Here is a 17,989-nt window from a genome sequence, read left to right on the forward strand (position 1 = left end):
AGTCCTAAAGGTAAAGTCCTAAAGGTCACGTAGAGAGACCATTAGGAAATCATCGCAGTCCCAGAGAAGTCAGGCTGAGCACCGGCCAGAGTGGCAGGAACAGAGATGGAGACCCATTTTTGACCTCTGGGGGCCATCAGGATGAGGAGGGAGAGTGTGACAGGAATGAACAAGCACTTCTGTGAAGACGGATGTCTTCCCTTTTCCTTTGGGCGGTGTTGGTTTCCCTGAGAGCAAATCCCTGCGATGTAAGTCCCAGAAGATGAATGCTAGTAGAGTAATTCCCTGCTCATCCAGAGATCTTGTGACTTCAGTGAGGGCCAACACAGCACAGACTTGGATGAGGAAAAGGCCTCTGATCGGTTAAAACAAGCTTCCTGCTTTTACTTTGCAGCATCATTCGGTGCCTTTACTCGGAGCTCATTTTGACAATTCAGGTGCACTTCTCAAAAGAACGGTTACTTGGTTTCCTCTCCCCAAAATACTAATAATTAGAAACCACCTTTTCATTGAGTCTGCTTGGTGCCAGGTCCCGTATAAGATGCTTTGCATGTTATATCATTAATCCTCTCAACAGCCCCATGAGTGGCCGTTCTTTTGACTTTATAGGTGAAGATGTTGAGGGGCAGTGAGGCTAAGTACCCTGCCAAAGCCACAGGGCTAGTAAGTTTTGTAATATCAGAACCCCAGCCAAGGTCTGCTGCTCTCAGCCAGCTGCCCTGTGCTGTAGAAGCCACGAACCGTAAAAGGGGTGGGCAGGAGGTCAGCAGTAGTGGCACCAGGGCAAGGGAGGGAATAACGTTAACTGAGGAACCTGACAACTGTTACGTGATTTTATACAAACCTCACACAAGGAGGGGATCAGTCAGGGTTCCCCAGAGGAACAGAACTAGTAGGATGTGTATATCTATATCTACATATCCGTAAAAATGTTTGGTTACGATGGTGATCGCACACACACACACACACACACACACACCTTTAAAAAATTATGATAAGGCTTATGCAATTATGGAGGCAAGCAAGTCCCAAGATCTGTGGGGTGAGTTGGTAAGCTGAAGACCCAAGAGAAGCAATGATGTAGTTCCAGTCCAAAGGCTGGCAGGCTTGAGGCACAGGAAGAGCTGATATTTCAGTTTGATTCCATAGGCAGGAAAAAGGCTGATATCTGTGTTTGAACGCAGGCAAGGGGGTTACCTCTTATGCAGGGAGAATCAATCCTTTTGTTCTATTCAGGTCTTCCACTGATAGGATGAGGCCCACCCGCATTAGGGAGGACAATCTTCTTTACTACATTTATCTGATTTAAATGTTAATTTCCACTGGGTGTTGTATGGAAACCAATTTGACAATATATTGTGTTTTAAAAAAAAGAAAATAAATAAATGTTAATTTCATCTACTGCGCAGTATAGTGAATATGGACAATAATATTGTATTATAATACTCAAACTTGCCAGGAGATTGGAACTCCATTATTCCAACCACGAGAAATAAATAATTATGTATCACGGTGGCTAATTATTAGCACCATGGCAATCATGTGACAATGTATAAATGTATGAAATTAACAGGTTGTGCACTTTAACCGTATACAACGTTACATGTCAAATATATTGCAATGAAAAAAAATGTTAGTCTCATCCAGAAACACCCTCACAGACACACAGATAATGTTTGACCAAATATCTGGGCACCCTGTGCCCCAGTTAAGTAGACACATAAAATTAACCATTATATGAAGGAAGACAGAATGATAAAGGAGACACAAAACTAAAAGAATATGCTGGTGTGAGACTAGTTAGTGTAGGGTTAGTGACTTTATATGCCTAAGAACTCCTGATAACCATATCTTGCAATTACACTATGTACTGTGATCGGTGGTGAAAAAAACAGAAACATCACTTACGGAGAAGAGGTGAATTCTGTTTTTGATGTACTAGGTTTGGATGGACCAAGTGAACAGGTCTTTCCCTAGGGGCTCCAGCCTCTCCCTACGTGTGGCCAGAGGAGGACTTGTTTTTTCCATGTCCACAGTGTCCCTGGCACACTCTTTTGGGACCAGTTTCAGTGCTTTCCTGAGAGAGTACCCTGGGCTAAAAGGTTTCTGAATCAATTGACTAGGTGATTTTCATTTCTTCATTTCTTTACCTAGAATTTAAAAAATCTTGTTCTTCAGACACATGAAAAAATGCTCGATGTCATTCATCATCAGGGAAATACAAATCAAAACCACAATGAGATACCACCTCACACCTGTCAGAATGGCTCACATTAACCACTCAGGCAACAACAGATGTTGGTGAGGATGTGGAGAAAGAGGATCTCTTTTGCATTGTTGGTGGGAATGCAAACTGGTGCAGCCACTCTGGAAAACAGTGTGGAGGTTCCTCAAAAAATTAAAAATAGAACTACCCTGTGACCCAGCAATTGCACTAGTAGGTATTTATCCAAAGGACACAGATGTGCTGTTTCGAAGGGACACACGCACCCCAATGTTTATAGCAGCACTGTCGACAATAACCAAAGTATGGAAAGAGCCCAAATGTCCACCGATGGATGAATGGATAAAGGAGATGTGGTATATATATATATGTATATATATATATATATATATATATATATATATATATATAATGGAGTATTACTCGGCAACCCAAAAGAATGAAATCTTGCCATTGGCAACGGCGTGGATGGAACTGGAGTGTATTATGCTAACTGAAATTAGTAAGAGAAAGACAAATGTCATATGACTTCACTCATATGAGGAATTTAAGATACAAAACAGATATATATAAGGGAAGGGAAGCAAAAATAATATAAAAACAGGGAGGGGGACAAAACATAAAAGACTCTTAAATATGGAGAACAAACAGAGAGTTACTGGAGGGGGTGTGGGAGGAGAGATGGGCTAAATGGGTAAGGGGCATTAAGGAATCTACTCCTGAAACCATTGTTGCACCATATGCTAACTAACTTGGATGTCAATTAAACAACAAATAAATTTAAAAAAATAAAAAAAAACCCAAAAAATCTTGTTCTTTTAAAAAAAGTTTTTTAGTATTTATTTATTTTTGACAAAAGAGAGAGAGAGAGAGAGGAAGAGAGAGACAGAGCGTGAGCCAGGGGAAGAGCAAAGAGAGAGGCAGACCGAGAATCTGAAGCAGGCTCCAGGCCCTGAGCTGTCAGCACAGAGCCCAACGGGAGGCTCAAACTCATGAACCGCGAGATCATGACCTGAGCCGAAGTCAGACGCTTAACCGACTGAGCCACCCGGGCACCCCTAAAAAATCTTGTTCTTCACAGTGGGAAAATAGACATAGGGGACTCGTGAGGCATCTCCCAGTCTGCTGGGAACAATGAGGAAGGTACTGATGTCATGTGATGGAGGCAAGATGACATATTAGCGTCAGATGCTGTGCAAGGGTACCAGGGACTCCCAGCTCAGCCCAAGTGGGCCAGAGGAGGAAGCCCAGCTTCAGTGATGTTTAAAGGACTAGAAGCCAACAGGGAGTTGGATAGAAAGGATGTGTTTGACAGAGGGAATAACATGAAGCATAGCATATATGACATGGATGCAAAGCATTATCACATATTTAAGGATCTATAAAAAGTCTGGTTAGGACAGTGGTTCTCAGCCCCGGTAGCATTTGGGGATCTCCTGGAAACATTAAAAAAAAAATACTGATGCCTGAGCCCCACCCCAGAGATTTTGATGTGATTAGCCTGGGATGGGGCCTAGGCATCAGCATTTTCTCTAATGTGCTGCCGGGGGCTGAGAACCAGGAATGTAAGAGCTGCTTCTGGAGAACTTAAACCTGCAAGGAGTCAGTGGAGGGTCTCTACTAGGATGTGGTCAAGACTATGAGCTGCCTTTGGGGCAACAGGAAAGTCTCCCGCAGAGCTCAGTGGAGAAATAAAGACCCACTGACCCCCAACTGGGACCTTATCTGCCCTCATAACTGTTCCTTTTGAGCTGCTGTTTCTTATTCACCAGTTAAAAGTGAAAGTCAAGTGGGAAATAACAAAACATACAATAAAATAAAATAAGCTGAAAGATTACTCAATAAAAAGAAGCGATAAAATAGTAAAAGCAGGCCAATGCAGTAAAAACCCCAAATCTCAACCAGACAGAATCACCACCAAGGGCCAGACAATAAAAGCAAGAGCTAAAATGTACTGAACTAAGTGGTAGGCATCTTCATGCATTACGAAAGGATTATTTCCATTTTACAGAGGAGCATAATGAGGCTTGGGGAGATTGAGTGCTGTGGTTCTAGTGGGCAGGGCAGGCTAAATAGCCAGTAGGGGGCAGAGCAAGACATTGAACTTGGGTGTACTTAGCTCAAGTCCAGAGCTCTGAAGGCTCAAGCCTGGCTGCACACTGGAGTCATCTGGGGAGCCTTTAAGAAATACTGATGCCATGGGGCACCTGGGTAGCTCAGTTGGTTAAGTGTCTGAATTTGGCTCAGGTCATGATCTCGAGGTTCATGAGTTTGAGCCCCACATTAGTCTCTGTGCAGAGTGCTCAGAGCCTAGTGCCTGCTTCAGATTCTGTGTCTCCCTCTCTACCCCTTCCCCACTCGCACTCTGTGTGTATCTGTCTCTTTCTCAAAAATAAACATTAAAAAAAATTTTTTTAAAGAAATACTGTTGCCAAAAAGACATTTCTCCAAAGAAGACACGTGAATGGTCAACAGGTATATGTGAAACAAAAACAAAAACACAAAACGTTTAATGTCATTAATCATTCAAGAAATGCAAATCAAAACCACAAGGGAGATATCACCTCATATTTATCAGGATGCCTCTTATCAAAAAAACAAAGGACCACAAAGCGTTGGCGAAGATGTAGAGAAATTGGAACCTTTGTACGCTGTTGGTGGGAATGCAAGACGGTGCGGCCACAGTGGAAAACAGTAAAAATAAAATGACCGTATGGTTTAGAAGTCCCACTTCTGGGTATTTTTCTGAAATAATTGCAATCAGGATCTCAAAAAGATATTAGCACTCTCGTGTTCACTGCAGCATTATTCACAACAGCTGAGATGTGGAAAAACCTAAATGTTCCTCCACAGATGAATGGTTAGAGAAGATGTGCTATATGCACACAATGGTGTGCTATTCGGCCAGAGAACAAATTGACGGTTGCTGGAGGCATGGGGGGAGGGGTTAAAGGGGTGATGGGCACTTGTGAGGATGAGCACTGGGTGTCATATGTAAGAGATGAATCACTGGGTTCTACTCCTGAAGCCAAGACTGCACTGCATGTTAACTACCTTGAATTAACAAGTGAAATGAACTGATCACAGAAAAAGACTTCCCTGTGGGGCACAGACACAGGTGTCACGTGTCCTTCCACTTCACTTCTTTGTCCCTCAAGCTTTAGGGTCCGCGGCATCACCTTTGTCCTAGGCTTGTCCACACTGAACTGTCATCATTCAGATGCAGAAGGCAGGCCTTCTGTGGCTCAGCACCAAGGAAGAACTTTTTGCCAGTGGAGCAGTTTGACGGTGAGGGAGGCTGCCTGAGGGGGCGGTGTGCACCTGCCATTGTCATCCCTGGGCAACAACCTGAAGGGTCCTGTCGGGAGCTGAGGAGTCATCCTTCAACATATTGTGGTGTGTGTGTGTGTGTGTGTGTGTGTAGATGGCCAAGAAGCATTGGGCCTAGCTACTCCTAACATGTTCCCAGTCCCGAAATTGAGGGGTTCAGGGGGCCAGTTGAAGCTCAGTGGGCGAAGATGGTTCTAGAAGATGAGGTCACAGAACTGGGAGGTTCCAGAAGGCTCTACGTCAGTCTGGAGCCTGCCCTCCCGCATCATTCTCTTAAAGCTGGGTGCCTGGGGCACTAGCACTATCATGAGGGTGTCCTGAGCTGAAGCAGGGTGTTGGGTCACTGCTGCTGCCGCCACTGTCACTGCTGTGTCAGCTCTGGTGGGGACGACACCTGATCAGTGAGCCCCCTTCCCCTCTTTCTGCAGCTGTTAACCAGTCCCTGGCTGGCCTGGCCAGAGAGGGGCATGGAAAAAGAAAGGTCGTGGTCAGAAATGGAGGGGGGTTAGTCCTGGGCTGGGAGAGCACCCAGCTGAGAGAGACAGGAGACCTTGCTGGCGGGTGTCTGGTCTCTGAATTATCAGACCTCACTCCTTGTGCACCTTGACCTGCCGTGAAACACTCAAGATGAAATTAGTTTTAAATCTCTTGGCTACAAAAAGTCAAAAACAATCTCCATGTAGCAGTCAACTTGGTTTCTTCATCCATAAAGGGGGCTATTACTCCTACGCCTCTCGAGTTGTTGAGAAGATTAGATGAGATTAAGTTAGAAAACATCCAGGAAAGGCCCAGCTCAGTGTCCGCCAGGTTTGGAGAACTCAGTGAGGTTCCCCTGACTCCTGACCTCTCCGCCTCCAACTTTGCTGGGGAGGGTTCAGGCTGTTGGGGTCAGGACCTCAGGATACTTCAGTTTAAGCCGCCACTCCAAACCAGCAGCTCTGCTTGATGCTTAGGATGTGAAGAGAAACAAGATGGCCATTGTTCTTTGGAAGTTCACTTCATGGTGGGAAAGACTCATACATATTACAGTCCAGTGTGACAGAGGGACAGCAGAGGCACAGGGTGCTCGAGGAGTGTGGGGGTGTTGGAGAACTCAGCTCTGGTGTGACCCTTCAAGTATAGTAAGAGTTAGCCATGGAAAGGAAGGAGAGGGCTACTGCTTCAGACAGTGGGATCACCATGAGCGAACAGTATGGCATTACAGGAACTCACTGTGTGAGTGAAAAGAGGTCCACATGGCTGAGTCACCAGCGGCCTTGTGGACCATGCCTAGGAGCAATGATGAAGGGAGCCAGTGCAGGGTGTCAGGTGGCCAGGCTTTTTGTTAAAAAAAAAACAACAAACAACAACTCATGGTGGTAAATGTGTGTAGAACAGTTCGGAAGAGTCAGGACTAGGTGTAAGGAGCCCACCGGCATGCCATGATGGTGGTCTGAACTCTTGGAGGGAGGGTACAATCAGTGGCACTTTGGGATCTACGGTTAGAGAAGGGTGAAGGGGGGTAGTGACAGAAGGAGTGAAGAATGCCATCCATATTTCTAGTTTGGATAAATGTGTTTAAAGCCAAGAATGTTTGAAACCCAGAAATGAAAGACTTAAAGGAAGCAGATTTTAGTGGGGACATCAGTTCTGTTTTGGACATGCTTAGTCTGAGGTGACTGTGGGATATCCAAGTGGAGATGTCCAGGAGGCAGCTGCATAGGACGTCTACCGTTCTGGGGAAGACAGAATACGACATCAGCCGCGGGTGGCAGTTCACAGTGGGGCTGTCCACAGGGTATCCTGACGTGAAAGAGAGGAGGGAAAAAGGCTGACGAGCATGCCAGCACTTAAGACGTAGGCAGAGTGGAGTCCACAAAGGGGAATCAGAAGAAATAGCCTGAGAAGAAGCAGGGGACCCAGGAGAGGGGGCATCATGGAAGCCAAGAGAAGGAAGAGAGGCTACAGGTGAATTGGTCAGCCCTGAGAAGGGCTGCTGAGGGCCCCTGTGGGACGAGAAGTGACAAGGCCCATTGAACTGGCCAGAACAGTTTCAGGCGAGTGGTGGTGGTGCTGAAGCTAACCGTCATGGGGCTGAAAGCAAAAGGGGAGGTGAGAAAGGGGTAATTTTTCCCATAGACGTTTCCATGAGAAGAGAGGGAACGAGACCAGTCAGTATAGATAATGATGAGACCCAAGCGCATCCATGCATCAGAGGAAGGAGAGGTGGTAAGAGGAGGTGCCGAGGACCCCAAGAGAGGAGAGGTGATCCATGGGGCAAGGTTGAGAGGCAGGAAAGGGTGAAATCTGGAGTTCACAGATGCAACGGACCTTGATAAGCGCAGGGGCGACGCATGGTCAGGCTAGAGGGGTGGAGGTGAGCGGGATGAGGCCTCTGTTGCCTAAGTGAGGCAGGAGGTGAGGTCTTCTGGGAGCTTGGGGGTGGGTCAGGGAGGGGAGGAGGCTTGCGGACAGCCATGAGCGTCTTGAATACTCTTTGAGGGAAATGGGAGAGAGAAAGCTGGCCAAGGACGAGCATTAGTGCTGATGCCAGAAATACTCCATAATAGAAATAACTAACCTATTTTTAGTACAAAGAGCTAAGTTCTCCCCGTGCCTTTCTCTTCTCATTCATTCTTTCAACAATCTTACGAGGCAGGTATTATTCACTTCCTCATCGCATAGCTGAAGAAAATGAGGCTTGGGAAGTGTCCAAAGTCAGAGATGTTTAGCAGTGAGGAGGTGGGGTTCAAACTCAGGGCTCACTGAGAAGCCCCACCCTTAATCCACTTGTCACCCTCAATGGCTTGAAGGCCCATTGGGGTTGGAGGCCAGGGGTTTTCAGGGACACCCTTTTGTGAGGTGTGTGGAGGTTTGTGTGTCTATCTCTGAAGGTGGACAGCAGGTGTGGTGGGATAGAGGTCACAGGAGAGGTGGGAAGATGTGTCAGGGGTTGGGGTCAAGGAGACACTGGAATGGAGGGTTGCCAGAGGAGGGGAGGGGGTAAGATGCAGGGATGGCAAGGCCATGGGAGTGGGTGGCTGAGACAGAGTGGAGGTCATAACCAGGGACGAATGTCCTCCGTGATATCGAGGGCTGGCCAACAGAGCCAGAGCTGAGAGGCAAGCCAAAGGAACCGAGGTCAGAGCTTCAAAGGAAAGAGGCTTTTGCAAGGTGATGGTTTAGAAAGGGTGGTGGGCACGCAGGAGAGTTTCAGTACCACCTCGGGGCCATGTGTATGTGAAAGGGCTGCTCCATTGGGAGGGCTGCTGGGTGGCAGTGTTGTACGGGGGACTTTATTTCAGTCCAGGCTCAGCACTAGGAGAGACTTCCTCTGATGGCCGGGTTTTAGGGACTGACTTACACTGTGATGACATTGCTGGGCCCTTGCCCTCCGGAAACACGTGCTCATGGCCATAACTCATGGAGCTCTGGAGTCCTGTAAACTTTGGTCTCATTCCAAATTTTGCCCCTTCCTAGTTGTGTAACACAGGGCTTTGGGATTCGATCATGCCTGGCAGGTGGTATGGAGCTCCAAATAGGCTCATGTTCTTCCCCATGTGGCTTCCCCTCTCAGCTGCTGGGGAAAGGATAGAGCAAGATGGAGAGGAGATGGCCTTAGGGAACCCTCTCCTGGATCTCGAATCTCAGAGGCGTGGCTGATGCTTCGTCAGGGCCGCAAGGGAGCTGATTTGCAATGTCGGAGCCTTCTGCCCCATTCCCCAGGTACGCTCAGGCCCTGGTTTTCTTTTTCTTCCAAAGGGTAACCTTCTGTGACTGGACGGCCAGGGCTGTTGAGCTGTCTGCCATCTCAAAACTCAGCTGTAAGCCAGCGTGGCAGGGGCTGTGCATGGAAGGCAGGAGCTGGGACCCTAGAAGGCAACTGTGCCCGCCAGGCATCATGCTGCTGGCCTTTGCCACTCTGCTCAGCTGCCTGCTCACCTCCAGCCAGGCCAAGGTCTACAGTCGCTGTGAGCTGGCCAGAGCCCTCCAGGATTTCGGCATGGAGGGATACCGGGGATACAGCATGGCTGACTGTGAGAACCCCTCTCCCTTCCAGGCTGCCCCAGGCTCCCCCCAGGTGCCTCCCCTTCCTCCTAGCCTCCCTCCCTGCTCTCACTCAGGAAGTGTGCCCTTGGCAGTTTTCCGAGCTTCAGCTCTCCTTTGGACATCAAATGTTCTATGATGGGTAGGTGACACTCAGCACAAGTTCGATACATTAAAGGCAGCCACAAGCAGCCCGGTCAGAGTTCTCCTTCATCCTCTACCCCTGCTGCTAAGGTCACCTGCCAAGGGAACAGAATAGCTTAGTACCCTAATCATAATGGCCGCCAAGAGGATAGGATAGTCCCATTGACTTTTAGGGTAGACTGAGCAAACCAGTAACACCAAACTTTTCAAGCTGCTGGTAGATTTTTGGGAACCTGTGAAGTCCAGCCACATCTGGACTCATTTTGTTTTGTTTTGTTTTTTCTATTGCCTGCCTCCTTGCTAGCTCAGCTGTGTCTTCCTCATCTTGCCTCTAAAGATCTGGCTTTTTCTTGTTCATTCAGCCCACAAAGATTTCTTGGGCCCCACTGTGTGCTGAGTGGTAAGGTAGCGGGGAAGCTGCTCTAGGAGTCAGGAGGCCTGAGGGAACAGCCTCGACTCTTGCTCTTTGGTAGCTGTGGTGACCTTGAGTGAGTCACTTGCTCCCCTGAGCCTTGATGGAGTCATTTGCAAAGTAGGCGGGAGTCCGGCGGCCCTGACCACCTTGAAGCAGGAGCTGAGGCTCGGAGGAGCTACTGTGTGGCGTCAGCACCATGAGTGTCCTGGTCTGCGCTGGCCTCGGTCATCTGACCCTCAGGCCCGCGTCTCCACCCTATGCAGGGGTCTGTCTTGCTTACTTCACAAGTGGCTTCAATACAGCTGCTGTGGACCATGAAGCCGATGGGAGCACCAACAATGGCATCTTCCAGATCAACAGCCGGAAGTGGTGCAAAAATCTCAGCACAGATGTCCCCAACTGGTGCCAGATGTACTGCTCCGGTAGGGTCGGGCCTGAGCTTGGGGCTGCCTGGGGCCAGGCCTCTGCATCTGCCTTTGCTTCTTTCCTGGGGTGGTTTGCTCCCCTTGTCTTTATCTCTGAGTGGGAATCTGAGTGGGAGACCCTCTGGGCCTCCCAAGGAGAGTGGGATGGGGCAAGTGATGAGCATGGGTCCTCCATGAATCTGATTTGGGGTCCCGGATGGGAGACTGTTCTGAGAGATATAGGAATGTGGGGAGGGAGTGATACAGTGACAGGGATTGAGAGACAGGATTGCATTTAGGATTGTGGAAGGTGTGTGCGTGTGTGTGTGTAAGAGAGAGAGAAACAGAGTGTGGATGTCTAGCTCTGTCCCCTGTTCCCTCATCATGTTCTCATCATGTTTCTCTGCCTCCCACCCCAGACTTGCTGAATCCTAACCTTAAGGACACTGTCATCTGTGCCATGAAGATAGCTCAACAGCCCCAGGGGCTGGCCAGCTGGTAAGTGACATGGTCTGGAACCCCCCTGGGTGATGTGGCCAGGACTAGTGGACAGCAAGAGGGAAGTTTCTTTCTGAGTGTTCACTTTGTTTTCGCCACCGTTCCCTGGCTTCACAATCTACTTTGCACGTGACTTTCGACCATAGAGATCGCTATTTACGGACAACACGCTGAGTGTCAGGGAGGGTGAGGAATTCACTGCAGCTCATGGAGACAAGCCTGGCTCTCCCAAAATGTGCCTATGTTAGGGTGCCTGCCTACAGGTCCGCCAGACCCGGGTCTAGCCAACCTTGTCCGTCTGTTTGCTTCTTTAACTGTGGCATCTTCATCTAAACTAACTTTGGTAGAAAAGCCCAAGATGCATGACGGATCGAAGAAGCAATTCCTTGCTTGAAGCATGGGTGGGCGCCCCGGAGCCTCATCCTGTCAACTTTCTCTTTTCCTGCCTGTTTCCCACAAGATGGCCTTTGCAGCCACCATCCTCACAGTCAAGGGAGTTGGATGAGCATCTCATGGGGCACTGGACTAGATCTTTGGTTCACAGAGCGGCATCTGAGGCAGTGGCCCTACAGCCTTCTCTGATGGGGGTCTCACTGCTTAGTCTCCAACCTCCCTTTCCCCACGTTTCTGGATGAGAGACCAGCAGGGGCGGAATGTGGGGAGTGTGAAATACACTAGGTGGCCGCAGCCCCGGAACTACAGACAGATGTGACTGTCACAAGGCAGGTAAAGCAGTCTGGGAGGCAGTGAATGTCAGCCCAGGAGTAGAGGGAAGGGAGAGAGACTAGAGGTAGGGGGATGGTGGGGAAGCCTTTGCAAGAGTCCAGGTGAGAGATCCAGGGTCTGCACTAGGACAGTCGCAGGGGTGATGGACAGGAGGGGGGTTGGCTAGGAGGGCTGTGGAGGAAGCATGGGGACAGATGATATGTGGCAGTGAGGGAGAGGACAAGGTAGAAATGACTGTGAATCTAAAGAAGGTTCAAGATGTGCCTTGACAATGGCGACAGCTTTGGAGATGTGTTGGCCTGGGAACAGTTGACATTCCAGGACCGGAATCTGGAGTGGGGCAGGATCGGCAGGACATAACACACAGCTATAAGGTCAGGAAGGGTGAGGGCAGGCTCGGCAGGAGTCTAAGGGTTTGAGGCCTTGGATACCCCACCCTGGGATGGAAGACATGGGTCCTTTTGGGTTAAAGGAAAGAACAGCTCTTTTATGCACTGGGAGTAAATTGATGTCAGGTATCACCCCTGAGATGTGGCTGAGGCTAATAACAGGCTGTGGTTCCAGAAAGTAGAAAGAGACGGTTTATTTCTTTCACCTGCACGTACTGAGAGTGCCAGGCTCTGTGCTGGGTGCTGGGCTTCAGAGAGGCTGAGATCCAAGTCTTTGTCTTCGAGGGCTCACAGTCTAATGGGGTGACCACACTTCACTGATGGATCTATAGAGGCCCTTTAGGGGCACAATTGGTCATTGGGCTCTTTGACATTGACATCGTGGAGTTACCAAAGCTTGGAACCCCTGACAACTTGGGACTGCAGCACCCCAGGATCTTGTTTGTCTTCCTTCCTCAAGATGCTAATGTGAGGCAGGAGCAAGGTAATGGTCCTGAAAGAGCCCATAAACTATAGTTACCAACAATTGAAAGACCAGAACTGGTAGCCAAAGAGACGTGGCTGTGGCTATAGTTCTGTCATTTACTAGCTACGGATCTTGGGCAAGTAATTTGCATCTGAGTCTCAGTGTTTGATCTGGAGTATAGGGAACATCATACCTGCTTAATCTATGTTGTAGGGCTGCCGAGGGTGGGGGAGTACAGACAAATGAGTGAGGGATAGGACAGTGTTATGTAGACTGTAAAGGGCTGTACACTCGTAAGGTGGCGTCACTGTCAGCAGAAGGAGCATGGTGTAAGAAAAGAGCACTGGACTAGGGCTCTGGACCCCAGGAGTCCAGGCCTTTGCCCCTGCCTTCCAGGTGAACTTGAACAAATAACCTTGTATCTCTATTGGTAAAATAAGGAGCCTAGACAGATGACTTTTTAAGGGCTGTTGTCTTCCCTTTTTACCCCTTCTTTGTTAGTTAATGGGGTTTACTTGTCCCTTTTTCCCTTTCTAGCCCCTTTCCTTACCTCACTTCTGGTTTAGAGCCCACGCCTCCTTCCTGTTCTTCTCTGAGCAGGGACTAAAGGCTGCAGCTGATTTGGTCTCTCCTCTTCCCCATCCCTCACCCTCAGGGAGGCCTGGAGGCGTCACTGCCAGGGCAAGGACCTCAAGGACTGGGTGGATGGCTGTGACTTGTAGGATCCTCTGTGGATGGACCGGGCCACGCACAGCAGGCTGGGAGATGTGGTTTGGTTTCTGACGCAGGCTTGGGAAGACAAGCCAACCAATAAAGAGTGGTTTAACCCAAGTGTGGTTCTCTGCTATCGCGGTGTTTCCTGATGGCATGTCAGAGCCAGAGCATCTCAGGGTTTCTTCACCGTCCAACCAGGCTGGGCTGCAGGTGGGCTCCAGAAAGCCTACCATGGAAGTCTTGCTTCCATTTCTGGAGGCCTGGCGGGGGCAGAGGAGGGGGTCAGTGCCTCCCTTGCCCATGCCTGGTAGAGTTTCCTAGACCCTCTACCTGGATCTAGGTTTGCCAGATTTAGCTAAGCAAAAAACGATAACCAAAACACGATGCTTGAGTTAAATTTGAATTTTGGATACACAACAAATATATTTTACAACATGTGTGTCTCCAATATTGCATGGAATGCACTTATATTAAAAAACTACGTATTATGTACCTGAAACTCAAACTTAGCTAGGTGTCCTATATTTTATCTGGTAACCTTACCCGGGTCTGGTGTGGTGTACCCCTGGCTTATCTGGGAGGGTCCTTGGGACATTTATTTTCTGTGACTCTGGTCACAGTGGTGGCCACAGTTCCCTGGCCCTCCAGTTGGTGACTGTTAACACACTGGCAGAAGCCAAGGAGGGGTGGTGGGTGGTGAGTGGAGACTACCACCTTGGGCTTCAGCTAGGTTCTCACCCTGATCTCCAGTGTCCTCTAGTGGCAAGAACTTCAAGTGCTGGTGGCCACCCCAGCCTGGGTAAGGAAGTTACCCCTGGTCCTGCTGACCCTTGCCGGGAGGCTGGAGGATTGGGTGGAGGGTGTGGATGGCTTTCAGGCAGCACACCATACTTCTCTGCTTTCCTCAATATGTGGGAAGCTCTGAAGGAGGCGGCGCTGTCTCCCATTCACCTCGAGCTCATAGTCCTCAGGATGGATGTGTCTGAAGGAGGAAGGTGGGCAGAGTCTCAGGATCACTGTGGATGTGGTGGCAAGAGAAGTATCTGAGGTGATGTCTGAGAGTTTGAGCCCTGAGTTGAGACTGTAGATTCTTCTGGAAAGGACTCAGAGAACCCTGAAGTTCTCTGCACAGTTGGTGTCTCCCAGGGAGAAGAGATGATTGGGATGTTGACCGCCCCTCCCTACCAACCTGCCATCTCCAAATCCACTGGTCAGCAAACAGCAGAGGGTGTCTGAGTTCCACAGTTGGTGAGGCAGGCCAGTCTCCTGTCCGCTGCTGGCCTCGTGTTGGGTTGCTCACATCGCCAGAGTATTGTTGGCCCTGCCTTGTGTCCCACCTCCCCAGGGGAGCTTTTGACTCCAAGTCAAGGTGATGCTAAAGCTTGAGGGCTACTCACACAAGTGGACAGTGGTGAAGGAGAAAGTCCTTGCTGGGAGTTGGGGGTCTGGGGGATCAATGATGAACGGATACATTCTCATTAAGTCGTAGGGAGATACTGCTCTCTTTTTAGTATCAAAGCAACACTGTGCCTACCGTGTGCCATGCATCACTGAATCTAGACCCTAGAGCAATTATTATGATGGGGATCTCCTTGTTATCCCCATTCTACAGATAAGGAGACAGGAGAGATAAATTTGTACCCAGGTCAATATGATTCCATGTGTGCTCTTAGGTCATTGTACTTTGCAGACAGATGGTTGTTCTGGGTCACCTGAAGTCTGCTCTCTTGCTCATCTGGCTGGAGACCCTTGGCCCATTATCTCTGGATGATTCATACAGTCTATTTCAACTTCACTTTATGTTTCTGCTGCTTGCAATCAGTTGATTGCTCCACTGAGTGCCATTCACTCTGGAGTGGGCAGTGAGGCCCTCGGATAGACGCAAGAGTTGTTAAAAGGACTTGGAGGCTCTAGGCTGGTGTGATGGCCTTGGGGCCTCTCAAAATGGGGCTGGGAAGGGGTCAGGCTTGGACAAAGGATCCTGGAGGCCTGGTGGTGGACCAGGAGCAGGTAGTGATGGAAGAGAAGAATCCGGGAGAGAGCCCTCATCTGTGCATGAGGGGTAAATGGTCTATATTTAACCTGGAAGTTTCAATTTCTAAGTGATGTGCTCAGGTTGAAGACAGTAACCAGGCTATGTCCTGGCATCTCCCTGCTTCCACATCACATTCTCGCCCCACATTCCATTGTTCATTATGTCCAGTCTGTCTTACCTTTTTATTTAAATTTAAATTTATTTTATTTTACTTTTTTGAGGGGGAGGAGGGGCAGAGAGAGAGGGAGACACAGAATCCAAGGCAGCTCTAGACTCCGAGCTCTCAGCACAGAGCCCAATACAGGGCTCGAACTCATGAACCGCGAGATCATGACCTGAGCCGAAATCAAGAGTCAGACACTTAACCTACTGAGCCACCCAGACGCCCCTCTTTTACCTTTTTAATGTATCTGAAAACTGTCCCTTCTTTCCATCTCAGATACCACTACTTTAAACTCAAGCCCTTGGCACTTTTTTCCTAGGACGACTGCAATGGCCTTGTGAGGATGTCCCTTGCCATCCCGCCTCCTCCCTTCCAGTGAGCTTTCCACCCTGTTACTCCCTTGCATTCTGGCCACAATGACTTTTCTCACCTTCAAGTTAAAGACCAAGTTCCTCGGCTTGGTACACAAGATCTTTCACGAGGCCGGCTCAGCCAACACCTATACATCATCTCTTAATTGTTCAGAAATTTGCTGTGGCTGGTTTGCATCCCTGGCATCCCTGGGTATAGCATGCTGCCTCATACCTGTCACCAGCCCCTGCCACTCTTCCCCGTCATTACACTCCAGCTGATCAATGCTGTCCTTTGAGGCAATAGGCTTGTTTTCACAGAAGGGCTTTCACACTTGCCCTCTGTCTTCCTGAAATGCCATTTCCTCAGATCTTTGCATGGCTATTCCTTTCTCTTCCACCAGCTCTTGTCTCCATCTCACTTCCTCAGATTGACTTCTCTGACCCCTGTAGCTGAAGGAAACTCCTCTCCCCTCCTGTCACTGTCTTACCTCCGTAGCGTGTATTACTGTCTGAGATGATTTCATGCACGTGTGAATTTATATACCTCCTTTTTCAATCTCCTTATACTAGATTGTAAACACCATGAGGGCAGGAGATGGGTCTTTTCCTTCTATTTCCAGCACTTGGAATAGTGGCTGGCACATAGTGGGTTCTCAGTGCATGAATGAACCTGTTGAATGCATGACTGATGCGTGAAAGAATGAATGGTAGGCGGTCAGCTAATGTTTTCTGAATCAGTGAATGAATGAGCCCTGATATCTTTCAAGACAGCAGCAATTCATGCAATGATATTAAGTACCAGCTATGTGTCAGGCCCTAGACATCCCTCAAGATGGACCTGCTGCCCCTCCTGAGCCCCCTTGGGGAGACTTTCTACCTCTCAGGGGGACCACACTGGCCGCTTTTCATCCAAATGCCACTTAACTTCCCCCTTGGCTATGTCTTGTAGACAGAGTTCAGCATGATTTGGGAAGAGCTGGCACAGTGTTCCCCCTTCCCCCTCTTTTATCCTTGCTGCTTGACCCTGGGAAAATCACTCCACCTCTCTGAGCCTCAGTGTTCCTCAGGGACCAGAAGAGCTGATAAAGGCCACCTTGCAATACTGTGTCGATTGCATAATATAGAGCAGTGTGGCACCTAGTACAGGGCCTGGTACAGCGGGTGGAGGGGGGGGCGCTAAGAAATAGTGGCCCCTTGTTTGGTTTCCTTGAGCTCTGGGGGTCCACCTGGGGAGGAATGGTAAGCATATGTCCTGCCTGTCTTGGGATCTGGGGCATACCTGGGAAGCCTGTGCCATGCCCTCAACAGTTTGCTAAGACAGAGGAAGAGAAGATGGGAGACTGTGGGAAGGGGAAGCAGAAGGAGAAGGGGAATGGTTTGGACAAGATGGCAGAGATTTCTACAGAAAGCAGGGAGAATGAAGTACATTATTTTCCCTTTATTTTAGTCCAAGTCAGCTCATTCTTGACTAGTGTGGCTCCAGGAGACTAATGGGACATGGGATTTTCTAGATCTTCTGTGCTGAGTGGGATGAATGCTCCAGAAGATGATTGGCTCCCTAAGGTGCTATCTCTTCTCTACCTGGAGGTACATCTGAAGCAGGCAGAGACTCCTGGCAGCTGAGGGGGATTCTGCCAAGCTCTCTTCTTGAGCTGGGTTCCTGTGCTCTGCCTGGGAGACTCGTCATCTCAGCTGGGTACACCTATTTTCTTTCCACTCCAGGCACTGGCCTGAAGCTTCTAGAGTGGGAGGCTGGCCTAGTCAGATGGGGTCCAGCCCTTACTGAACACCTCTTATGGAGTGGCATATGTGTGACCACTTCCTGTCTATGGCCAACATTACAAACTGAGCACAAGCCTCTCTTCCACAATGTGCCCAGAATGCTTCCTGATGCTTCAGTAGAAGCCACTGTCCATGAGTTGGCAGGTAAGAAGGGCGGGGTTTCATCATGTGTCAGGCACCACACTGGTTCTTTCCATAGTTCATCTCATTACCCTCACAGCATGCTTAAGAAGTAGAGATTTTTAGGAGGAAACTGAGTTCCAGAGAAGTTCTAGAGTTTGGCCATGGTAATGCAGTTGGCGGAACTGGGATTCAGATGG

General features: G+C 49.0%; 1 protein-coding gene across 3 annotated transcripts; it reads left to right on the forward strand.

The window, feature by feature from the left end:
• The first annotated feature begins 5,807 nt into the window (after positions 1 to 5,807).
• Positions 5,808 to 13,453, forward strand: SPACA3 (sperm acrosome associated 3). 3 transcript variants are annotated; one of them, XM_042917056.1, is made up of 6 exons: positions 5,808 to 5,955; positions 7,331 to 7,501; positions 9,296 to 9,570; positions 10,403 to 10,561; positions 10,963 to 11,041; positions 13,278 to 13,453. In XM_042917056.1, the coding sequence occupies exons 2-6, from the start codon at positions 7,470 to 7,472 to the stop codon at positions 13,342 to 13,344; spliced, it is 612 nt and encodes a 203-aa protein (XP_042772990.1). In that variant the 5' UTR covers positions 5,808 to 5,955; positions 7,331 to 7,469; the 3' UTR covers positions 13,345 to 13,453. The 3 variants fall into 3 exon arrangements, with proteins under 3 accessions (XP_042772990.1, XP_042772991.1, XP_042772992.1); XM_042917057.1 differs by lacking the exon at positions 7,331 to 7,501 and having other exon boundaries at positions 5,810 to 5,955; XM_042917058.1 differs by lacking the exon at positions 7,331 to 7,501 and having other exon boundaries at positions 5,810 to 5,935.
• The last annotated feature ends 4,536 nt before the right edge of the window (positions 13,454 to 17,989 follow it).

This window comes from Panthera leo, chromosome E1 (assembly GCF_018350215.1).
Source record: "Panthera leo isolate Ple1 chromosome E1, P.leo_Ple1_pat1.1, whole genome shotgun sequence".
NCBI lineage: Eukaryota > Metazoa > Chordata > Mammalia > Carnivora > Felidae > Panthera > Panthera leo.